We start from the raw sequence: 18529 nt of genomic DNA, 5'->3' as shown, positions 1-18529 counted from the left end.
TTGGCAGATCTCTCATTACTAGAGATTACTTTTACCATGATTCTTTCAACTTAGTCCACACGTATGCTATTTATAAAGAGATGTCAAATAATGTTTATTTTGTATTAAAGGAAGAAATGGATGCCAGTAAGAAAAGCATCATGTTTCATGATAAAATTAGGTAGTAACTTGTTGTGGCTGGGTGTATCATTCTCATGAAGGGCTCAGTAGACATTGCTTTGCTGACCTCATTGGCTTAATAACAGTTCAGTTTGCTGTGAGATTTACTGATGCTTTAAATCTGAGATTTGCTACATCTGGTTTGCTTTCTAAGCCAAATTTTGAAGAGCTCAGAAAACCATAGCTTGTTTCATGACAAATTTAATTGGGAATTCTTAAGACCTACTGAGAAAACAATCTGTCACCTCTTAAAAGACCTGGGATTTTGGGTTTATCCCTCATGGATGAATAAGAAAATCCTGGATTTGTATTTTTGTTTCCCACTCTTCCTCACATGGGCTATGATGTACACAGAAGGAGAGAACAGGAGTTCTCTTATATTTTGCCCTTGAATGGGTAAAATCAAGATTCTAAATTTTCTCCCTTTCCATGCAGTAGAATCTTGGGTCTGTGGTAGCTGCAGAGTCAACCTTGACCCAGCACATGAATGCTGTCCTTCAACCCTGAAGTGTGAGAGAAACATCTCCTTAGAGTTCCCACATGTATCCATGTATTAATTTTCTGTGGAGAAAAGTTTATTGGACAGAATGATGGAATAGATCAGATTTTCACCAAATATGTACTGCAAACAAGCATGTGATAATCCAGTTCAGTATGGGGAGTCATCTCAGTAACAACTGTTTCTATGTTAGCACATCCTTGGCTTGTAACAGATATTAGATGTGAATAGCTCTGCTAAAAGTCAATCTTGGTTTAATTAGAATAGTTTTAATTAGTTTTACTTTCTCATCACTTCAGACAATCTGTTTACACTTTAGATTTAACACCTACTTCATAAGCTTACTTACCTTACCTGAGGTCTGACACTGAGCTGCAGATAACTGCTTCACATTGTGGAAATGAAGAACCTTTTTTTTTTTTCCTTTATTTCTGGCACATAACATTTTAGTTTGCATTAATCCTGGAATTACTGGAATTACATTAATCCTGGCTGAAATTACTGAGACTGTTTTTCATCATTGCCTAGTTTAATGATTCTGTTCTGTTTGTAGGCATCTACTACTAGGAAAAGAGTGGAGAATATAGCAAAGAAAAAACTTGACTCACTAATAAAAGAATCCAAAATTCGTGACTGTGAAGATCCAAACAATTTTACAGTTACCACTCTACCACCATCAGGAAAGGCTGGTCTGAAATCAGATAGTAAGAAGGTGCATATGTTTTATTGTACTTCACTTACCCCTACACCTGATTGTTGTTTGGTTTCTGTCTGTAGCTACATAGAACTATTATTGTATAACAATAGTGGTTGTTCTTTCAAAGGTGGTTGTCTAAACTTGGGTTTTGAATCTGTTTTGAGACTCCCCAGACAAAATAGCATGGTTTACCTGAGGTTTCTACAGCTATCATAGCACTAATGAAACTAGAGAGTGCTCACACTTCCCTTAAAACCGGGCAGTGGGAGTCACACAGTGCATCTTGCAGAGTCTGTTGGCTGTTAGGTCCCTGTCTAGGTTAACTAGGATAGCACAACTCAAGAACGATGTTCACCTGGGATGTGGGAGATCCAGGTCCCCAGTCACAATTGTGTGGAACTCAGATTTTGAAGATATGTTTTCCAGTCTTAGGTGACTGCCCTGACTATCATGTGTTTGGCTGTTTCAATATAGAAGAACACATTTGCTTTTTCTGTAATATTTCCTGTAATATTTTGTCATGACATCTTATTAAAGCCTCCTGTTGCTTATATAAAAGCTATATAAGGAAAAATACTTTTTTTGCATTGATGTCCATTTAGTAGAAGCTTCTTTATAATTTGCTGATAAGATTTTTATTTTAGCTAGTTTTATGATTCACATTTGATGGAGACAGAGACAGTTGGTATTTGCAGATGAATAATGAAATATGGCAGTACTTCCAAGTTTAAACTGAAATGCTAAGCACATCTTTCTCCAAAGTCCAATTACTTTTTCCAGTGACTTTAGCATTTCCATTTGTTGTGTTTTATTAGCTTACTGAATAAATTATACGTTATTGACTTTGGATTTATAGCTGAGTTCATTCAGTTAATGATGATGCCAGGTGAACATCACTGTCAGATGCAAAGCCTTTTTTTCTTGCTCACACAGCAACTGGAGCTTGAAAGGTACAAATGAAATGACTTTTCAACAGGGGAAAAACTCCCATGGAAAAAATTATGGCAATTACTGCTGGGATACCAGGTCTTGTACTCAGCTGGTGTTTAAAACTACAAAGTCTGGATGAGTCTAGTCCATTTCTGCTGACACTTAAGCAAGGATTTCTTCCCAGACTATTGCTGATGATGTTCAAAGATGCTGTCTGTAGAACTCTGGGCTGCTACATCTTTCTCTCTGTTTGGTTGCTTTAGAGTAAACTTGAGGATGATGTGGACTCTGGGGAAGACTTCGGTGCCAGTAAGAGGCAGAGCAGGTCACTGATGGGCAGCTTTTCTAAACGCAAGGTGAGCCACTCAGCAGATGAGCTCTGCACTGAATGTTGTGTTCTTGGATAGGTTTTTTGGTTTGCACACTGAGGTGGAGAGGAGGAATATCATAATTGCACTGTGTTCACAGAGGTTTGCTAGTTCACTGACTTAGATAGGCTGTATAACTGGTTATCAGTGGACATAAGAGGTAGTTTCAGTCTACATCAAGGTCTAAAAGTATCCAAGATCTAATCTGATAAACATAAAAATTCATGTGCACCTTTTATCTGGGGATTTGTCATTCCTTTATAAAAAGACTCTGGCCTTGGTCTGAGCCTTCACCATGTGTGTGCATGTCATCCTGCAATCCTGAACGTGACAAAAGCTGTCATTTCCAGTCTTGTGTCACTAACACACTCGTTGGCACACCAAGCAGAATTGTATCCAGCTGCTCAAATGCTGATCAGACATTTATGATACTGTGGTTTTGTTTCCTTGTGGCACAGAAAAAAGGAAGCAAACTGAAAAAGGCAACAAGTCTGGAAGAGGGTGAAGATGATTCGGATTGTCAAGGGAACTTAGCCAGGAGCTCTGTACATTACAGCAGGTTTGTTAATGAGTGATTTGGCAATTTTCTTTCTAAAAAAGATACCTACATAAATGTACCCATTAAATAGATGTGATAAAATTTACCTCATAATTAATGGGAAATTAATTTGGTTTTATCGTTCTAGGATAAACCGGCAGAAGAAAACAATGAAGCTGTCCAGGGCACTCTCTGACCTGGTGAAATACACAAAGTCTGTTGGCATCCATGATGTTGAAACTGAAAGTAGGTAGAACTAAATGTTTGCTGAAAATAGTTATTGTACAAAGAAATGGGAAGGTTTATGTTCTCACATATCTTCTTATTAAAAGCTATTAAAAGTTTTCTGTTTGTATCTCCCCCACCCTGAGATTTTAACCCAAGAGCTGCACACGTTCAAGCTGTGCTCTTTTCAAGTAGCTGAGCACTTGCCACTTGCAATCTATAAAGTGAATCTGGAGTTAGTTGTGTGGCAGCTTCCATAAAGGAGAAGAAGGTACCATAGGTAGTAGTACACGTGTGGTCTTTGCCAGCTTGTATAAAAGCTACTACACAACAGTTACTTCCTGGAAATAACAGAGGACTTAGTTATGCTCTTGTACAGAGTGCTCTGAAGATAATTTCAAGCTTAAAGTTTACATTTTTAAGTCAGATCTGTTGAAATGTCAGCATTAAATTTCTAGAATATTTCTAAGATTTCTACATCTTATTTTGACAGGAATTAAGTTTTAATTAAAAGTGTCAAAAAGAGAGAATTGCTGGCCAGAAAACATACTTTCCTTGAGCAAATTCAAAAAATCTTAGGGAATTTTTTTTTTTAAACTTCTTAATGAAGATTCAGGCCATTCATTATATCCAGCTTCATCTTCCCAACCAGAACTCCAATAAGCACAATGATTTTGCTGTAATATAAGAAAAGCCTCGTTTCCTCCGACTGGGACGTGTTCAAATGGTGCTTGGTAGTTACAAGTAACTAGTGCTATGTAGTTTTGAATGCTTTATCTAGATAATAAATACAGAGATTACTTCTAATCTCCTTCTCTCTTCTTTGTAGTCTCTTCCAGCTGGCAGGTTTCATCTTTCAGTGAAACTAAAGCCCACCAGATCCTGCAGCAAAAGCCAGCACAGTATCTACGTTTCAACCAGCATCAGCTGTCCCGCATCTACCCATCCTCTTATCGTGTGGACTCCAGCAACTACAACCCCCAGCCATTCTGGAATGCTGGCTGCCAACTTGGTGAGCAGAAAGAAAACTTGATTATTTTTGTTTTATTTGGGGGGGAGGGATGTTTTATTAGGAGCTCCAGAATCACACCTTAAAATACTATGAGTATCCAGCTATACTGACAATTGAATCCTCCTTGTCATAATCTATGTTGTTATCTAGATAGATTATCTCAAACATGTGTCTTACGTGCAAACAATTGCCTGGTAAATGGAAATAAAAGAACTTTTCAAGAGTTCAGACCCTTCTGAAGAGCTTCTCTCCCTGAAGCTGTGATGTGTGTTATAGAAGAGAATGCTATTTCAGAAAACATTTGAGGTTTTGCATCCAAGAAGTCAAGTGTGAATATGTGTTTAGGTGGCCATCCTTTAATTTTGTTCAACAAACAAGAATTATCACTTTTTTTCCTTTTTCAATAGTTGCACTAAACTACCAGTCAGAGGGGAGAATGCTGCAACTGAACCGGGCCAAATTTAGTGCCAATGGGAATTGTGGCTATGTCCTTAAACCAAACTGCATGTGTCAAGGTAAGAAAAGCAAGGAAAATAATTGGATCACTTGCTGCATGAGAAGAGTGAGTGTGGATCTTTGTTATAGTTGGGTTAAAGATGCGTATCTGATGCTAGAAGCGGATAAGTCAGAAGGTATCTAAAACTAACGTCATCCCCAAAATTGAACTTCTTTTACATGATGTGACATCTCATTCTTACAGGTGTCTTTAATCCAAATTCTGATGATCCACTGCCTGGTCAATTGAAGAAACAGCTGGTTCTAAGAATTATCAGTGGTCAACAGCTCCCCAAACCACGTGATTCCATGTTGGGAGACAGAGGAGAGGTATGGGACAATAAATGATTAATCTTTTAAAGCTACCTGCCTTTTCCCAGCCCTTGTGAATAGGGGCAGATGTACCACCCTGTGACTCAACTCTGTCAAAACACATCACCCTTTCAGAGAACATAACAGATACTTATACACTAATTAAAAATTGTAGAGGTTCAGGCCAATTAAGGGAATATCTCTGTGTCTGCCTGGGAGAATGTAAAGACTCTGTCAGGATGGTCCCGCTCCATGATCCCCAGAAAGTTCTTCCCACTGTTGCCTTCAGGGAACTTGTAATTCAGTCGAGGTTCATGTTTGATTAAAGAGGTCTTAACAGAGTCAAAGGCTTCCTAGTCTTAGGTAATTACACTTACCTTCTACAAGACGTGCTCTAGTGTTTCTAGCCTTACATTCTAAGTAGACGTACTTCCAGAAATTGAAGTTGGTAATAGAAGGTGTTTGCCAGTCAGCCAGAGGTAGAACTCATTTCTCAATTTGTTTTGACCATTGCCTTGTCCATTGTGCCATGATGACACTGAGACTTTTGACAGATGGTTCTTATTGAGATTGTTTTAATATTGCTGCCTTAGAACATATTTATCGTAACATCTGTTTTGAATGTATTTTAAAGCTTTTACTCCAATATACACTAAATTAGAAAACGTTCACATGAAGACCAGTCTTTAAAGTTCATTTCAGAGCAGAGAAATAGCAAAAAACAGAGAAATTATCACAAATGGGTAAAACATGATTATTCTAAATTATGCTTTTAGATTAATTATTTAGCCGGAGATTTCTCATCAGCATAATAATCCATTACAGAAAGGCTGAGGACCAATGCTTGTTAAGACAATAACTTACAATGCCTACATTGTAAGGGCCATCTGCTTGAATTTCATCTTTGTCACTCCTTCTTTTCCATTTTGTTACTTTCTGTTTTCCAGATCATAGATCCGTTTGTTGAAGTAGAAGTTATAGGCTTACCTGTTGATTGCTTCAAAGAACAAACTAGAGTAGTTGATGATAATGGTAAGATTATGTGGTTTTTAGGTTTTTTATGGCTGAAACATTATCTTTCAGGCAGGTTTGGTTCATAAAGATAGGAGTAAATTAAATGTGCTGCCTGTTATAGTAAAGCACTGAAAAAAATGATTTAAGCATTCTTGATGTTAATCAAACTTGGGTCTTGAACTGTTCAACTAGAGTTGGTCTAATATTGTGAAGGTCTTGGTGTAAAACAAGCCATTTGTCTCACTTTTCATTGTGTATGAGAGAAGGGCATTTTGAGCTTGCTGTGGTCAAAACCAAAGTCAGGTCCAACACCTCCTGAAAACAAGGCCAACTTGAAGTAAGTCCAACTCTGTTTCCTGCCAATTCTTGTGCTGCTGTGTCTCCTGCTGAGGTGAGGGGGTGTGCTGGGTTTTCCAAGTACAATGATCAAACTGTTAGGAGAACTAGAATGACACTGCAGTTTAGGCATTCCTTACATAGGCAGTCTTCTTTCTTCTTGCATCTTGTGAACAAAGTATCTAAAATCTCATTCCTTCCTTCCAAGGCTTTAACCCCATGTGGGAGGAGACGCTGGTGTTCACAGTTCACATGCCAGAGATTGCGCTGGTCCGGTTCCTTGTGTGGGATCATGATCCAATTGGGCGTGATTTTATTGGGCAGAGAACAATAGCTTTCAACAGTATGATGCCAGGTAAGACAGACACATTGAAATGCCAATGGTTGATTTATTTTCTTTACAAAAAGGAGAGTCTCAGGATGTGCTTTCTGTCATCTCGGCTCCTTGTCAGCTTTGATCACCCTGTTTCAGGTTACCGACACGTGTACTTGGAAGGTATAGAAGAGGCATCCATCTTTGTCCATGTGGCCATTCATGACATCAGTGGTAAGGTGAGTGCTTCCTGTGTTCTGTCACACAGCTTGTGTGGGGACACAGGATTTTTCAGTTGCACCAAGGAAACCCAGGGGGTGAAGGTCTAAGCTAATGTGTTTGTTCAATTAAATTTAATCTCTGTGATTGTCGTGGTAGCCTGAGATCTTTCTGAATATACATGGAGATAAAAGCAAATCACAGGGAAAGCTGTAAAAAGAGCTTCTTGCAGTGCCTTTTTGAGGAACCCATGGGGGGTTATTTCATTGCAGCATGCACACATTTATAGAAATAAGTATGTTTGTGTCCAGTGCCTTGCTGAGCAAAAGGTTTTACACCTGAACTGAGAGGGCTTGTTGCCTGCAGAGCTTATCCTGTAAAGGCTCTGTCTGCCTGATGCTTTTTGCTTTTAAATTTGAATTAATGCTTAAGGGTTATTTGTTTTGGGATTTTTCCATAAAAACACTTAAAATTCAGAGGAAAGCCAATCTTTATCATAGTTTTTTGGAATTATTTTCACTGCTTATCCATTATTAAGAGTGTTTGCTTCATGCGCAGGAAAATACAATTATCTGGGTGCTACACCTAAATCCACATGAATAACTCCAAGCTGAAAGTAAAGCCCTAACTCCAAACTTTCCCTAAGCCAGCTAAAAATGAGAGAGCTTCTTTCCTCGTAGTGTACTGGATTTAGTTATTTCTGTGCTATTAATTTCAATGAAATTCAGGTAGCCAAGTGTCTCAGTGCCTTGAGAATCTCCCTGGCAATGACAGGTTGAGCCCCCTGCCCTAGCGAGCTGTAATATCAGCGTTGTGGCAGCAGGAGGCGGCATCGAACAGGCTGGGAATTCCGAGTCCTGCTAATCAATGTGGTGAATTCTTATTTTCTGTTCTGTTCCTAGTCAAAACAACGGGGAATAGGCAGATTCTCCTCCTCTTCCCAGTGTTGTGTGCATTCATGTTGTTTCAGTTGTTTTCTGCTTTCAGGTGATGTCCTTTGCACTGCTCTCTCAGTGCATTTTAAGGATAGCAAATATTTCAATATCCTTCATTGGAAGTCAGAGTCTGTAGCTTAGTATCCACTGGTAAATGGGGGTTTAAAATAAAAGACAAACTTGCTTTTTTTTGTCTTTGTCTCTTCTGTAGTCTATTTATGTATTGCAGGATTTCTTGTGGTTTTCTAGGTGTGCATATCTCTGAGATCCTCCCTCACTGTTATTTTGCCTTTACTCTGTCTGTTTGTAATTTCAGTGAGCTTCTCTATGTCACAAAGTCTACTTTTAGAAGCAGAGCGTTTTTAGACGCCTTGAAGGTACCCCCTCCTGTCTCAGGGAGGTGTAGTGACCACCACCACACACCTGCATGCCTCTAACCAGTTGCTTCATGAGCATCAGTGTTTCCTTCTAAGCATTTTGAAGCCCTTAAACTCATTTGACTTGGTCGGTGCTGTTGGGTCATTGATCAGCCTGAGAGCCGTCCATAAATGAAGCAGATCCAGGATAACAGTCCTTCTATACTCTCCCTGTCTCTCTTCTTTGAGTCTCTTATCTGTACTGTCTTTTCTCTGGTGTCTTATGGTTCAAACCTCTTCTTTCACACAACAAAGAACATTAACAGTGGATATTTTGCTAAATGGTGGGAAAGCTTCTCGTGCTGTTTTACAAGTCTGATTTAAAGAATGGAATAGCCCTGTAAAAGCTGAACTAGATGCTGAAAGCACATGTTCTGGATCTCCCTCAAAATGGCTCTCTTTAATTTTTTTTTTAAGTTTTTTTTTTAACTTTTTTTTTCTTAAGTTAACAAACTTGTCCTTGGGTTCTTGAATCATCTCACTGATTCAAGCAATAGTGACTAGCTTAAAGATGCACCAAATAAGCTAGAATGATACCTGGGGCCCTGCACTGCGTGTCACCCATTGATTCCATCAGTGCTTTTATTTTTGTTGGGTATTATTTGTGTGTTTGTGTATGACGATTTTTTCTGGGGTTTGCAAATATTTATATTCTCTTATTTTTATAGCAATAAATTCATGTACTTGCCAACTTGTCTAAATTGGAGCAGATTTTTTTTTTTCCCTTCACTCATTAACAAATGGGTAATCTTGTTTTGGAGCTTTCTAATGAAAGTGAATCCACAATGATCCAAGCAGACTATTCAATAGTCTCTCTCCCACACAGAAGGTTTATTAATATTTTAATTACATTTTATCTGTCTTCTACAGGAAGAATCAATTCCTACCTTCTTTATCTCATCCTGCATATGCTTTTAAAGGTGATTTTAGGTCTCTTAATCATCCCTTCACACTGAATCTTGGCATGTGGTAACTAAACTTCAGTCCATTATAAAAATAATATTCTGAATGCTTTCACAGGGCTTTGTGTCAGACAAATAAACCTTGATCACATATGCCAGATTGCACAGGAGATTTAGGAATAAAAGCTGCTTTTACTCAGGCTTACTGTACAGTGCAGCTAACATCTGTCCATTAAGTCCTACAAAGCAAATTTTGAAATGCATGAGCATGCACTCCCGATATTTTGGGGTGAAAGATAGCCCATTGTAATTTAAATTAGACATTTCTGTGCCATTGTTTGGACATGTGGCCTGAATGTGACCTGATATGACATCACAGGGGAAAAACGGAACTGGCAGCAAGTGCCAACAAGCATGATGCTGATCACGTTTTATCGTGGGCTTTTTACAATGTGCTTCAATCATAGGCTTGTGTCATCTCTTTTTATTCCTTCTTTATGCTACAGCTACTAAAGAGATCTAACTGAGAAATATAGGGAACAGAAGAGGAGAAGTAGATCAGAAGGGAAACACCTATTTCTCTGCTTTGATTTATGTGTACAAGGCTCTATGAACGCAGTAAAACCAACACCTTATCAGGCACCAGCCTGTTGCTTTAAAAGTTGGCAAGTACATCTGGAATGTTTGCAGGAATGCAAAAACTCTGTTTCACTGAAATGTAAATCAATTGTATGTTGGTGAGAGATTTATGATGGTGTATATATGTTTAATGCTTAAATAAGTACTGAAGTATAAGTACTGCATTATCACCCTGACTAACTTCACTTGTTTATAGTGTGTTTCTTCAGTGATGCAAACGTACATGAGTGTCTTTGGATAAGTGTTGTATGGTAGGAAATGATGAAAATGGAGGTACATAGAAAGAAAAATATTGGGTGATCATTTGCCATGCGTATAGTCCAACTGCTACTCATGACAGCGCTCAGTTCAACTTAAGCATAGATCTCCTTAACTTGGAAAACAAAATATCATATTCTTACATCCACTGTTTATTTCTCAACAGTTCCTAAAGAATGTAAATCTCGGTTTGAGCATCCAATTTGTTATTACCTATTTTAATTCATAAGTGTACATGTGTACTTGTGTTCCTTCCCAAAGGAAGAGACTTGCCTTCTCTATTAAGGACAGGGGTTTTTTTCTTTTTTAAATTTTCCAGGCCAAACAAGCTCTAGGTCTAAAAGGCCTGTTTCTCAGAAATCCAAAGCAGGCCTCTCTGGACAGTCATGCTGCTGGTCAGCTCCATCGCAAGCAACCCTTTAGCAGCCACCTCCTGAGACGGACAGCCAGTGCACCCACCAAGAGCCAGAAGAAGAACAAGAAAGGCTTCCCTGAGATTGCTTTTGACACAAAAGACAACAGCTCTGAAGGGGCTGCTGAAGACCGTGAAGTGGAAGCTGCCTCACAGCCCCGCTTTGAGCAAGAGCCAGAAAGTGCTTCTCTGTCACCAGCTCCCAGAGATGGTGCCAGTGGAGAGGTACATGGCAAGGGGTTGAAAGGTAAGGCCCATGGTTCTCGTAAAGCCAAAAGCCAAAGCTGTGCTCAAGGGGGTGCTGCTTTCAGTGAACCCATGCAGAGGTCTGGCAGGGTCCGGCTTCAGGAGCACCAGAGCGAGAAGCAAAGCGTCTTTGCACGCTGTGCCATCAACGGCTCTGGTAGGATTGGAGTGGCCACCAACTGCATGAAATGCATGATTGGTTCCAAAGAAAGCCCAGACCTAGAATCCAAGTGGAGTGACCATCCTACCAGGCCAATTGCTAAAGATATACTTCACCATGATCAGTATAGCAGTATAACGGGAGAAGAGAGGATAGAGCTAAAAAACTGGGGCGCTGAAGGCCAGCTCAGGCAGCAATCAGATTTGCAGTCTTGCAGCAGCCCTGGAACTGCTGATGATCTAACAACAAGTACCCAGCCTTTTGTGACCCCAGGGAAGAAAAATGTTGAACCTAAATGTCACGGAATAAAGGCTCATTCCCGGCAGCGGTGGCAGTGCCAATCAGGTGGCAAGTATGGAAGCACTGTCAACTTGGTTGCAGCCAGCAATGGCTCTGTATCCTCCAACTCCAGCAGTCTAGAAAGCCTTGGAAGCCCAGAGTTCCCCAAGTGCTGGTCTGAAACTTCTCGAAGGCAAGTGGGCACCCTACAGAGGGAAATGAACGCCCTGTTCGTTCAAAAATTGGAGGAAATTCGAAGTAAATCCCCTATATTCTTTGCTGGTAAGACCAGATTTTCTTCACCCTTCTCCACCGTAGATCACATCATTGTCTCAGCTTCTGCATAGCATCTTGACTTTAGAAGCTCCTGTATGTTTTGCTATCAAGAGCTCTTTTTTATTATTATTTTTGACAATGAGAGAAAAAAGTCTGCATAATTATTTTTATTTTATTTTTTTTCCTAGATGTGTCTGGTTTAGATTAGTCTTTTCCATGCCTAGCTAACCATCTGCAGTAGTGACTGTCAATAGTCTATGAGTGTTTGGATTGTTTGTTCAGGCTTCTTTGTCTCCTTTTTTTTTTTCTTTTTTTTTTTTCTTTTTTTTTTTTTTTTAAATATAGTGAGTGTGGTATGATACTAAGTAAATTTTAAGATCCAAACCAGAGCATTTAGTAGAGATTTAATATGGGAAACCCATCTTAACAAGGAATATTGCTATTATCATTATTTTTGTTTCACTGAGGGATATCCACATCAGAAATTATACCTAATGAGCACTCTGCTAACCAAGTAAGTTCCTTCCTCAAAGAACTTGCAAACTTACTGCCATCAGTTCAGGGATTGCTGGATGGAATTCTCTGGTCTGGGTTATTCAGATCACACTTTATGAACACAGCAGACTACTCTGGTGCTAAATGTGTGAGTCCCAGTATGCAAACATTTACAGATGTGCTTAGTGCTACATGTATGGTTTGGCTGTGACCTGAGGGTATGGGTGCATAGCATAAAAAAGGCAGGTCTGTGGTCTGATGTTCCTGACATCAGTCAGGGTAAGTGGTAAGTCAGCATTTCCCAACTGCAGAGTAACATGTGCCCGTGCAAAGGAAAGCTGCTTCAGTTACAGCATTTTATACTTGTTTCAAGCCAGAGATATGCATCTGGTCTCTGGGATCATGGGACAGTATCTTTATTCATGACCTGAGTATTTGTAGAGATGGAAAATAGGAAGAGGCAACCAAGGTTTATATTTTAATAAAGAAACTGGCTTTTTTTTTCTCTTGATTTGGCAGGGAGGGGAAGGAAGATAAGAGATTTTTACAAAATTTTCTGTTCATAGAACACAGAAGAAGTAGTAAACAAATAAAGCTTTTGTCTATGACTGCAAGAGCTTTTCTCTTCTAATTCCTCCCCTTCTCCTTGATTAATGAAGGAATTTGGACATTGGTGGGTACATTTGCAGGAGAAGTTAAGTGACTTTGTGGCTTCTCAAGATGTAATTAATTTTTTTAGTAGTAGATTCTGACTGCCCACTTACAGCAGGCATCTTTGAAAGCCTCTTACAGAGATTTAAAATTTTCTATTTGTTTGATCAGTTTAGTCTGGCTGTGTGTCCATAGTTTTGCTGTGTTTATCTTTTTTATTCTTTTTTTACATCTCTTTTCCAATATCTGCTTTGGGCTTTTAGGAAAATATCAGGACAATGGGAGGGGGAGGGAAGAAGTTTGCTGGTTCCCTTGACTTGAAGTTAATCCAAAGCAGCAGAACTCTTTCTGTGCCTGAATTAATGGCATTAGGCTTTTCATAAGCTCTGAGTAGTGTGACATATGAAACCATTTCCCATTATCGGTGCCAGCTCCCCCGCCAGCCCCCCAAGTCACTAAATAAATATTGTGGTATGCTTGAAATCTGATTAAATCCATCTGACTTCTCAAGCATGGAATCAGCAAACCTTTAAAGTGGTGGAACAGTCAGTTGGACTGGATGCTGATGGTCCAGTGACAAACACTGCACAAACAGCAGGCTCTCCCATCCGCCTGCTCTTTTAGTGCCTTGGGCCAAGAAACCAAGGAAACCAGGAAGGTTGGCCTAATATGGCTGCAGTTGTCATTAACATTCTGTTATGGGAAGTGCCTCAAGGATGAGACAGGAAACTATAGTCTCTAGTTCTCCCCTTTATGGCAACAGCATTAAGGTTTCCAGCATTTTGCAGTCTAAGTGTGCCTTAATCTATGCAGATGTCCTAGCCTGGATGGGGAGAAGGAGAGCTCATTAGCCTGATCAGCTCTGGCCCCCTCCTGGTACCCCTCCAGATTCTGTGTTGGGAATGGTGGGTTTTCCTTATGGACACATGTGCCTTCTTTCCTTTAACACCCCCAGCTAATATAACACAGGCCCCTGGACAGCTGTCTCCATTGCTAAGCTCCTTGTCACTATGGTGGATTGCAAATACTGGTGCTGAAAGGAGAAGCCCAGTGTTTCCTTGGCATTTTCTGGTAGTGTAGATAATTTTCTAATTTTTTTTTATAGTATTAGGAAAGGGCTTTGGAGAAGAGGAGGCTAGCTTCCTTTCCCCAGTCCAATGGAGTGTGTTTCTCAAACAACAGCAAAAATTGCCTTCTATTTTTCTAAGACAAACTAATTTCTGTCCTTTAATGGATCCCATTGAGTGCTCTGGTTGGTCAGAAATGCTTAGAATCCTACAAAACGTGTGAATATTCCTGTTTCCCTTCCCTCCCTCAGCACTAATTTATCCTGTTATCTGCACCTGCCTTCCCTACATTAACTGGATTTTTCCTCTGTTCTGTCCCATTATTCTACATGCACACTCTCTCTCTCTAGTTAAGAACTGAAAGGACAAGCAAGTCAAAGGTAACTGTCTGCTGCGTATCACTGATTCGAGCACCTTGTTGCCTGTAGTCATGGTTTTTGTTTGTTTCCTGCTTTATCATTATCTTTTCCTATGTTCCTGAGGCTGTTGTCTGGCTTAGTGGTGCTTGGCTAGTTCTTGAATGCATGTCTGCACTGTGGTTTGGAGGTGTGGGAAAGTCTTTTTGGCATGATTGCTTTGGATCTCAGGGTACAGCTTATAAATATTGCAGACAGATGGAGCATAGTCTCCAGGTAATTGGTGGCTGTGGTGATGCTTCAGGATTGTACTGCCAGCCTGGTGCTCGTGAACCATGTGTCTGTATGGTCTTTCAAAAAAATGAAAATACAAACTTCTTTAGGAAAACAAAGTCTGATTCAAGTTTTTTGTTTGTTTTTAATTCCGTGGTATGCATACAGATAATTTTATTTGTAACCTACTTCAGAAATCCTGTGCTGCTTCTCTTCTGAGTAACTGATGGTTGGGATCGTGTCTTGGTTGGGGTGTGGTGTTCTGCTTGTTACACGTGGTCTGGTTGTGATCTACTTTATTGAGATACTTGACTGCTGGGAGGAGGGAAGGGAACAATTCAAGTGGTCCTGGATGGTGGAGGAAGAAACGGTAGTTTATGAGAGGAGATACAAGGACACAAAGAAATTGATGGGTACAGTTATTTGAATAAGATCATCTGAACAGTACTGTGGTGCTACTGTGCATGGACTGAGATATTTTTAAAGCATCAGGGCTTTTGGGCAGCTAAAATGGGATGAGCAGAAAGTTTTGCAGCCTTTAGCCAGGTATTTGTTATCGTAAGTAATTTTTTAAATGATTATTAATATATACCTTAGAAACAAAATTATAACATAATAAATCTTCAGCTAAACTGCATCTTGTAATAGCCAATTAACCCTGAATCTCTGTTTTTCTTGTTTCTTTCTTTTTCCTGTCTTTTCCTGTCTCCCCAGTAGATGTCTGCCATTTCTCACTACAGAGGTCAGCCACCTCTTTATGCAGCCTGGAAACGATCAGTGAAGAGCCTGTTATTGCCAATGAACACCATCATGCCAGCCTTTTCTCCCACCTACCTGCTGCTCCCCACAGTGACTCTGAGGAAGGGTCAGTGTCTGGTCACTCCACAGGATCTCGGTCAGAAGCAAGCAGCACTTCCAACCAGCCTCAAGAGTCTCTACCCACTGGAGAACAAAGAACAAATCTGGCTGTAGAAGACCAAGTGCAGGTAGTCACAAAAGCAGCTGATAGGTATTTAGTGGACCAAGAATATGAGAGGACAAGCATGACAGGATGTGTCAAAGAAAGTGGTTGGACACAGGCACACAATAAAGCTGGAGATCAGCATGGATTGGCAGCCTGGCCAGTAGGGGCAGCAGGTAAGGATGCTGGCCAACCTGTTGAAAGATGCCAGAAGGAAAGTGACCAACCAGGTCAGGTATTAACAGACATGAAAAGTACCATTGAATCCAAAGGCCAAAAACTTGGTGCAGCAGCTGTTAAACTGCAGCAAAACAATGTGATTAACAGCACACAGACAACTTTGCCTCCAGATACTTTCCAGAAAGCCCAGGCTGCACAGGCTGTACCTGTTTCTGGTTCTCAGATGAGCTCTTACATGTTAATAAGAAGGTCCAAGAGTGAAGGACTGAAAATGTCAGACTCCTCAGCCTTAAAAAAAATTCCAAGTAGCCTGTCTCCAGCAGCAGAAGTGTACTTTGATGCCACTGTTAACGACCGGATCTGGAGCAAGCTCGATGGCAGCAATCACCGTGACAGCATGTCTTCCTCTTCCAGCATGTCCTCCAACGACACTGTGATAGATCTCTCCCTGCCCAACCTGGCTCGCAAAAGCCTCCCAGACCTTGGCATCCGTCATGAAAACTTTGAGCCCCTTGTCATTAGGAAGGGGATGCGCCCACGTTCGGCTACAACGTCCAGTAATGAGATGCCAATGGTGAGCAAGAGCAAATCCAATCCCAACCTGAGGTCTGGCCAGCTGCCTGCAGATGAGCTATGTCCCCGGCCTCTTGCCAGGAGCCCTCAAGATGCATTCTCATCCATCCCTAGAAGGCATACCTGGAGCAGGCTGTACATAGAAAGTCTCAGACAGTCTTCTAACAAATCCAAAGCACAGGATATGGTTGGGAATAGCCAGGCAAAATCCAAGAGTCTTGGAGACCTTACCTCTGATGATATTGTGTGCACTTTTGAAAGCAAATACCGTAGCATCAGCAGGAGCTTTGTCACTCGATCCATGCGGGAGCAGCGCCGCTCTTCAGGCCTGAGGTCCTCGGTCAAGTCCCAGGATGAATTGACTGAGCAGCTAAAGAAGCTGACAGCCTTTCAGCAGGAAAACGATATCACCTCCCCTATCAGTCTTGATCCAACTGAGTCTGAAGAGGAAGGGGAGAGCCTGGGACTCCTCCGCAGGTCTTCATCCCGCAGCCAGAGCAGGGTGCGGTACATCGCCAACCGGGCCAAGCAGGCGCAGGAGAGACAGCGGCTGCAGAGCCTGGGCCAGCTGGGGGGCAGCCCCATCGAGGAGAGGGGCAACCCAGAGGGAGCCTGCAGCGTGGCAAAAGCAGTTTGTATGGATGTAGCTTCTCCTGCCGTGTTTACATCCCAGCCTAAGAACCAAACTGATTATAACGCTGACACAGAAGTCTTCTTTATGCTGAAACTGTAATTCTGGGCAGCACTGATGAGGCAATGTTTACATTCTTGTCAAAACAAAACATAGTGACCTGAGAGGCACCAAATATCCTCGTGTGGCTTAGTGCTTCCTGGCCTTCCCCTGGCTGTGAGGGTACCCAGTGCTGTGACCCCAGGAGAGCTGAGTGTTCAGTTTGTCAGCCATGTGTGAAACCATAACAATCAAGTGAAATCAGAGACTGATATTTTTACACTCCTAATGATCTGACATCCTGGGTTTTTTAAATTACACTTTTCCCAGCCTCAAATTTGGCCTCCTTTGTATGTGACCACTTCTTTCCCTTTGCAGTTTGCTCTGTGCAAATCTCGTGTTCTTTACTAATGTCAGTAATTACTTCTTATAACAGGTAAACATCTATGTGTTGTTAACGAGAACTAAGGTAAATTTTGCTCTTACGAATCATGGATCCATGAGAAGGGGCTGGGTCTAAAATAATGATCCCTGTTCTATTTTATTTTTTTAAGACTTTGAGGCCTCTGAGGGTGTCTTCTCTGGGAAATAGTCAAAATTGCAGTGTAATTGTTTCATTAATTAATAATGTAGTAGATAAAGTCCATGATTCATCGTGGACCTGTTAGTGAAAATCCACATTGTCTCACTCTTTGAAGAAGAGCTCTCACTATGTTCCCAAGCAATGCTTTTTTAAACCAAGCTCATTTATATATAAAAATCTATATTCCACATCCGTGTGTATGCAAATATATGTCTGCACATATATGTACACATGCACAGACTTGAACTGAACTGTGACTGTTCCTTGTCTCAAAACATAATATTTGGGAATGAGGTAGGAGAGAGAAGGGAATAACCAAAACTAGACAGGAAGTATCTTCTGACTTTAACTCAGAAATGGCAAAAAAAAGCATGCTAGTCTTTTCTTGAGAACAGCACCGTCCCTTCTTTCTGGTATTTTAACAATGCTGCTGTACATAGCACTTTTGGATGAATTTTACTATTTCTGTATTGCACTGCCATGCAAAATTTTCAATTATATGTTTTAAAAAAAGAGCTATTTAATTTTTTTAGATAGATATATTTAGAATTATCTACCAACCTAAACAGAATAATAATTTTTCCTCCCTTTTTTTTTACTTTTTATTTTTAGGGATGTGTTCCCCTCTCCCCCAATTATTCTGTCATTTATTATAGATGTACATTTTATCAGTGATGGAGAAGAATGTTTATTGAAATGCATTTTGAAGAGAAACAGAGGTTTAATTTTATTTCAGGCTGCATAGAGTCCCTATTATTGAGAGGATATTTTGCTTTTGTTTGTAATGATATTTTTGTGTATATTGCAAAATCTAAAAAATTGTTTGTAAAACCACCTTACACTACTAAAATAAACATCTTTAACCTTCCATCTGTTGACTCATTACCTGTAACAACACCTTTTCTATGCTGTCTAGAATGTTGTGGTATATAAACATAATTATATCTGCCTTGTTGTTAAAATTCCTTCCTGGATAACATTTGATTCTACTCTTTTTCAGAACCATTTCAGATCCAGCTCAGATTTTCTCAGGTCCACCAGAACAGATGCAGGTATTGGTAGGGACTGGTGTTCTGTGGT

The 18529-nt window shown here is 40.3% G+C and overlaps 2 protein-coding genes across 5 annotated transcripts in view; both read left to right on the top strand.

The window, feature by feature from the left end:
- Window positions 1–18317, top strand: part of PLCH2 (phospholipase C eta 2) — a 79526-nt gene extending 61209 nt beyond the window's left edge. For 3 of the 4 annotated variants that reach the window (XM_051637059.1, XM_051637057.1, XM_051637058.1), the window contains 12 exons: window positions 1212–1370; window positions 2549–2641; window positions 3112–3212; window positions 3340–3437; window positions 4246–4428; window positions 4836–4943; window positions 5129–5253; window positions 6183–6267; window positions 6794–6940; window positions 7058–7137; window positions 10587–10926; window positions 15197–18317. In XM_051637059.1, the coding sequence (XP_051493019.1) occupies window positions 1212–1370; window positions 2549–2641; window positions 3112–3212; window positions 3340–3437; window positions 4246–4428; window positions 4836–4943; window positions 5129–5253; window positions 6183–6267; window positions 6794–6940; window positions 7058–7137; window positions 10587–10926; window positions 15197–16929 (3252 nt within the window). In that variant the 3' untranslated portion in view covers window positions 16930–18317. The remainder of the gene's footprint in view (window positions 1–1211; window positions 1371–2548; window positions 2642–3111; window positions 3213–3339; window positions 3438–4245; window positions 4429–4835; window positions 4944–5128; window positions 5254–6182; window positions 6268–6793; window positions 6941–7057; window positions 7138–10586; window positions 10927–15196) is intronic. The other variant, XM_051637060.1, reaches the window with a different exon arrangement.
- LOC127392756 (probable glutamate receptor) overlaps window positions 1–18529 on the top strand; it is a 46237-nt gene that overhangs the window by 14695 nt on the left and 13013 nt on the right. The window lies entirely within an intron of this gene.

This window comes from Apus apus, chromosome 20 (assembly GCF_020740795.1).
Source record: "Apus apus isolate bApuApu2 chromosome 20, bApuApu2.pri.cur, whole genome shotgun sequence".
Taxonomy (NCBI): domain Eukaryota; kingdom Metazoa; phylum Chordata; class Aves; order Apodiformes; family Apodidae; genus Apus; species Apus apus.
Note: the sequence above shows the minus strand (reverse complement) of the source record. Positions and strands in the feature narration are given on the sequence as shown.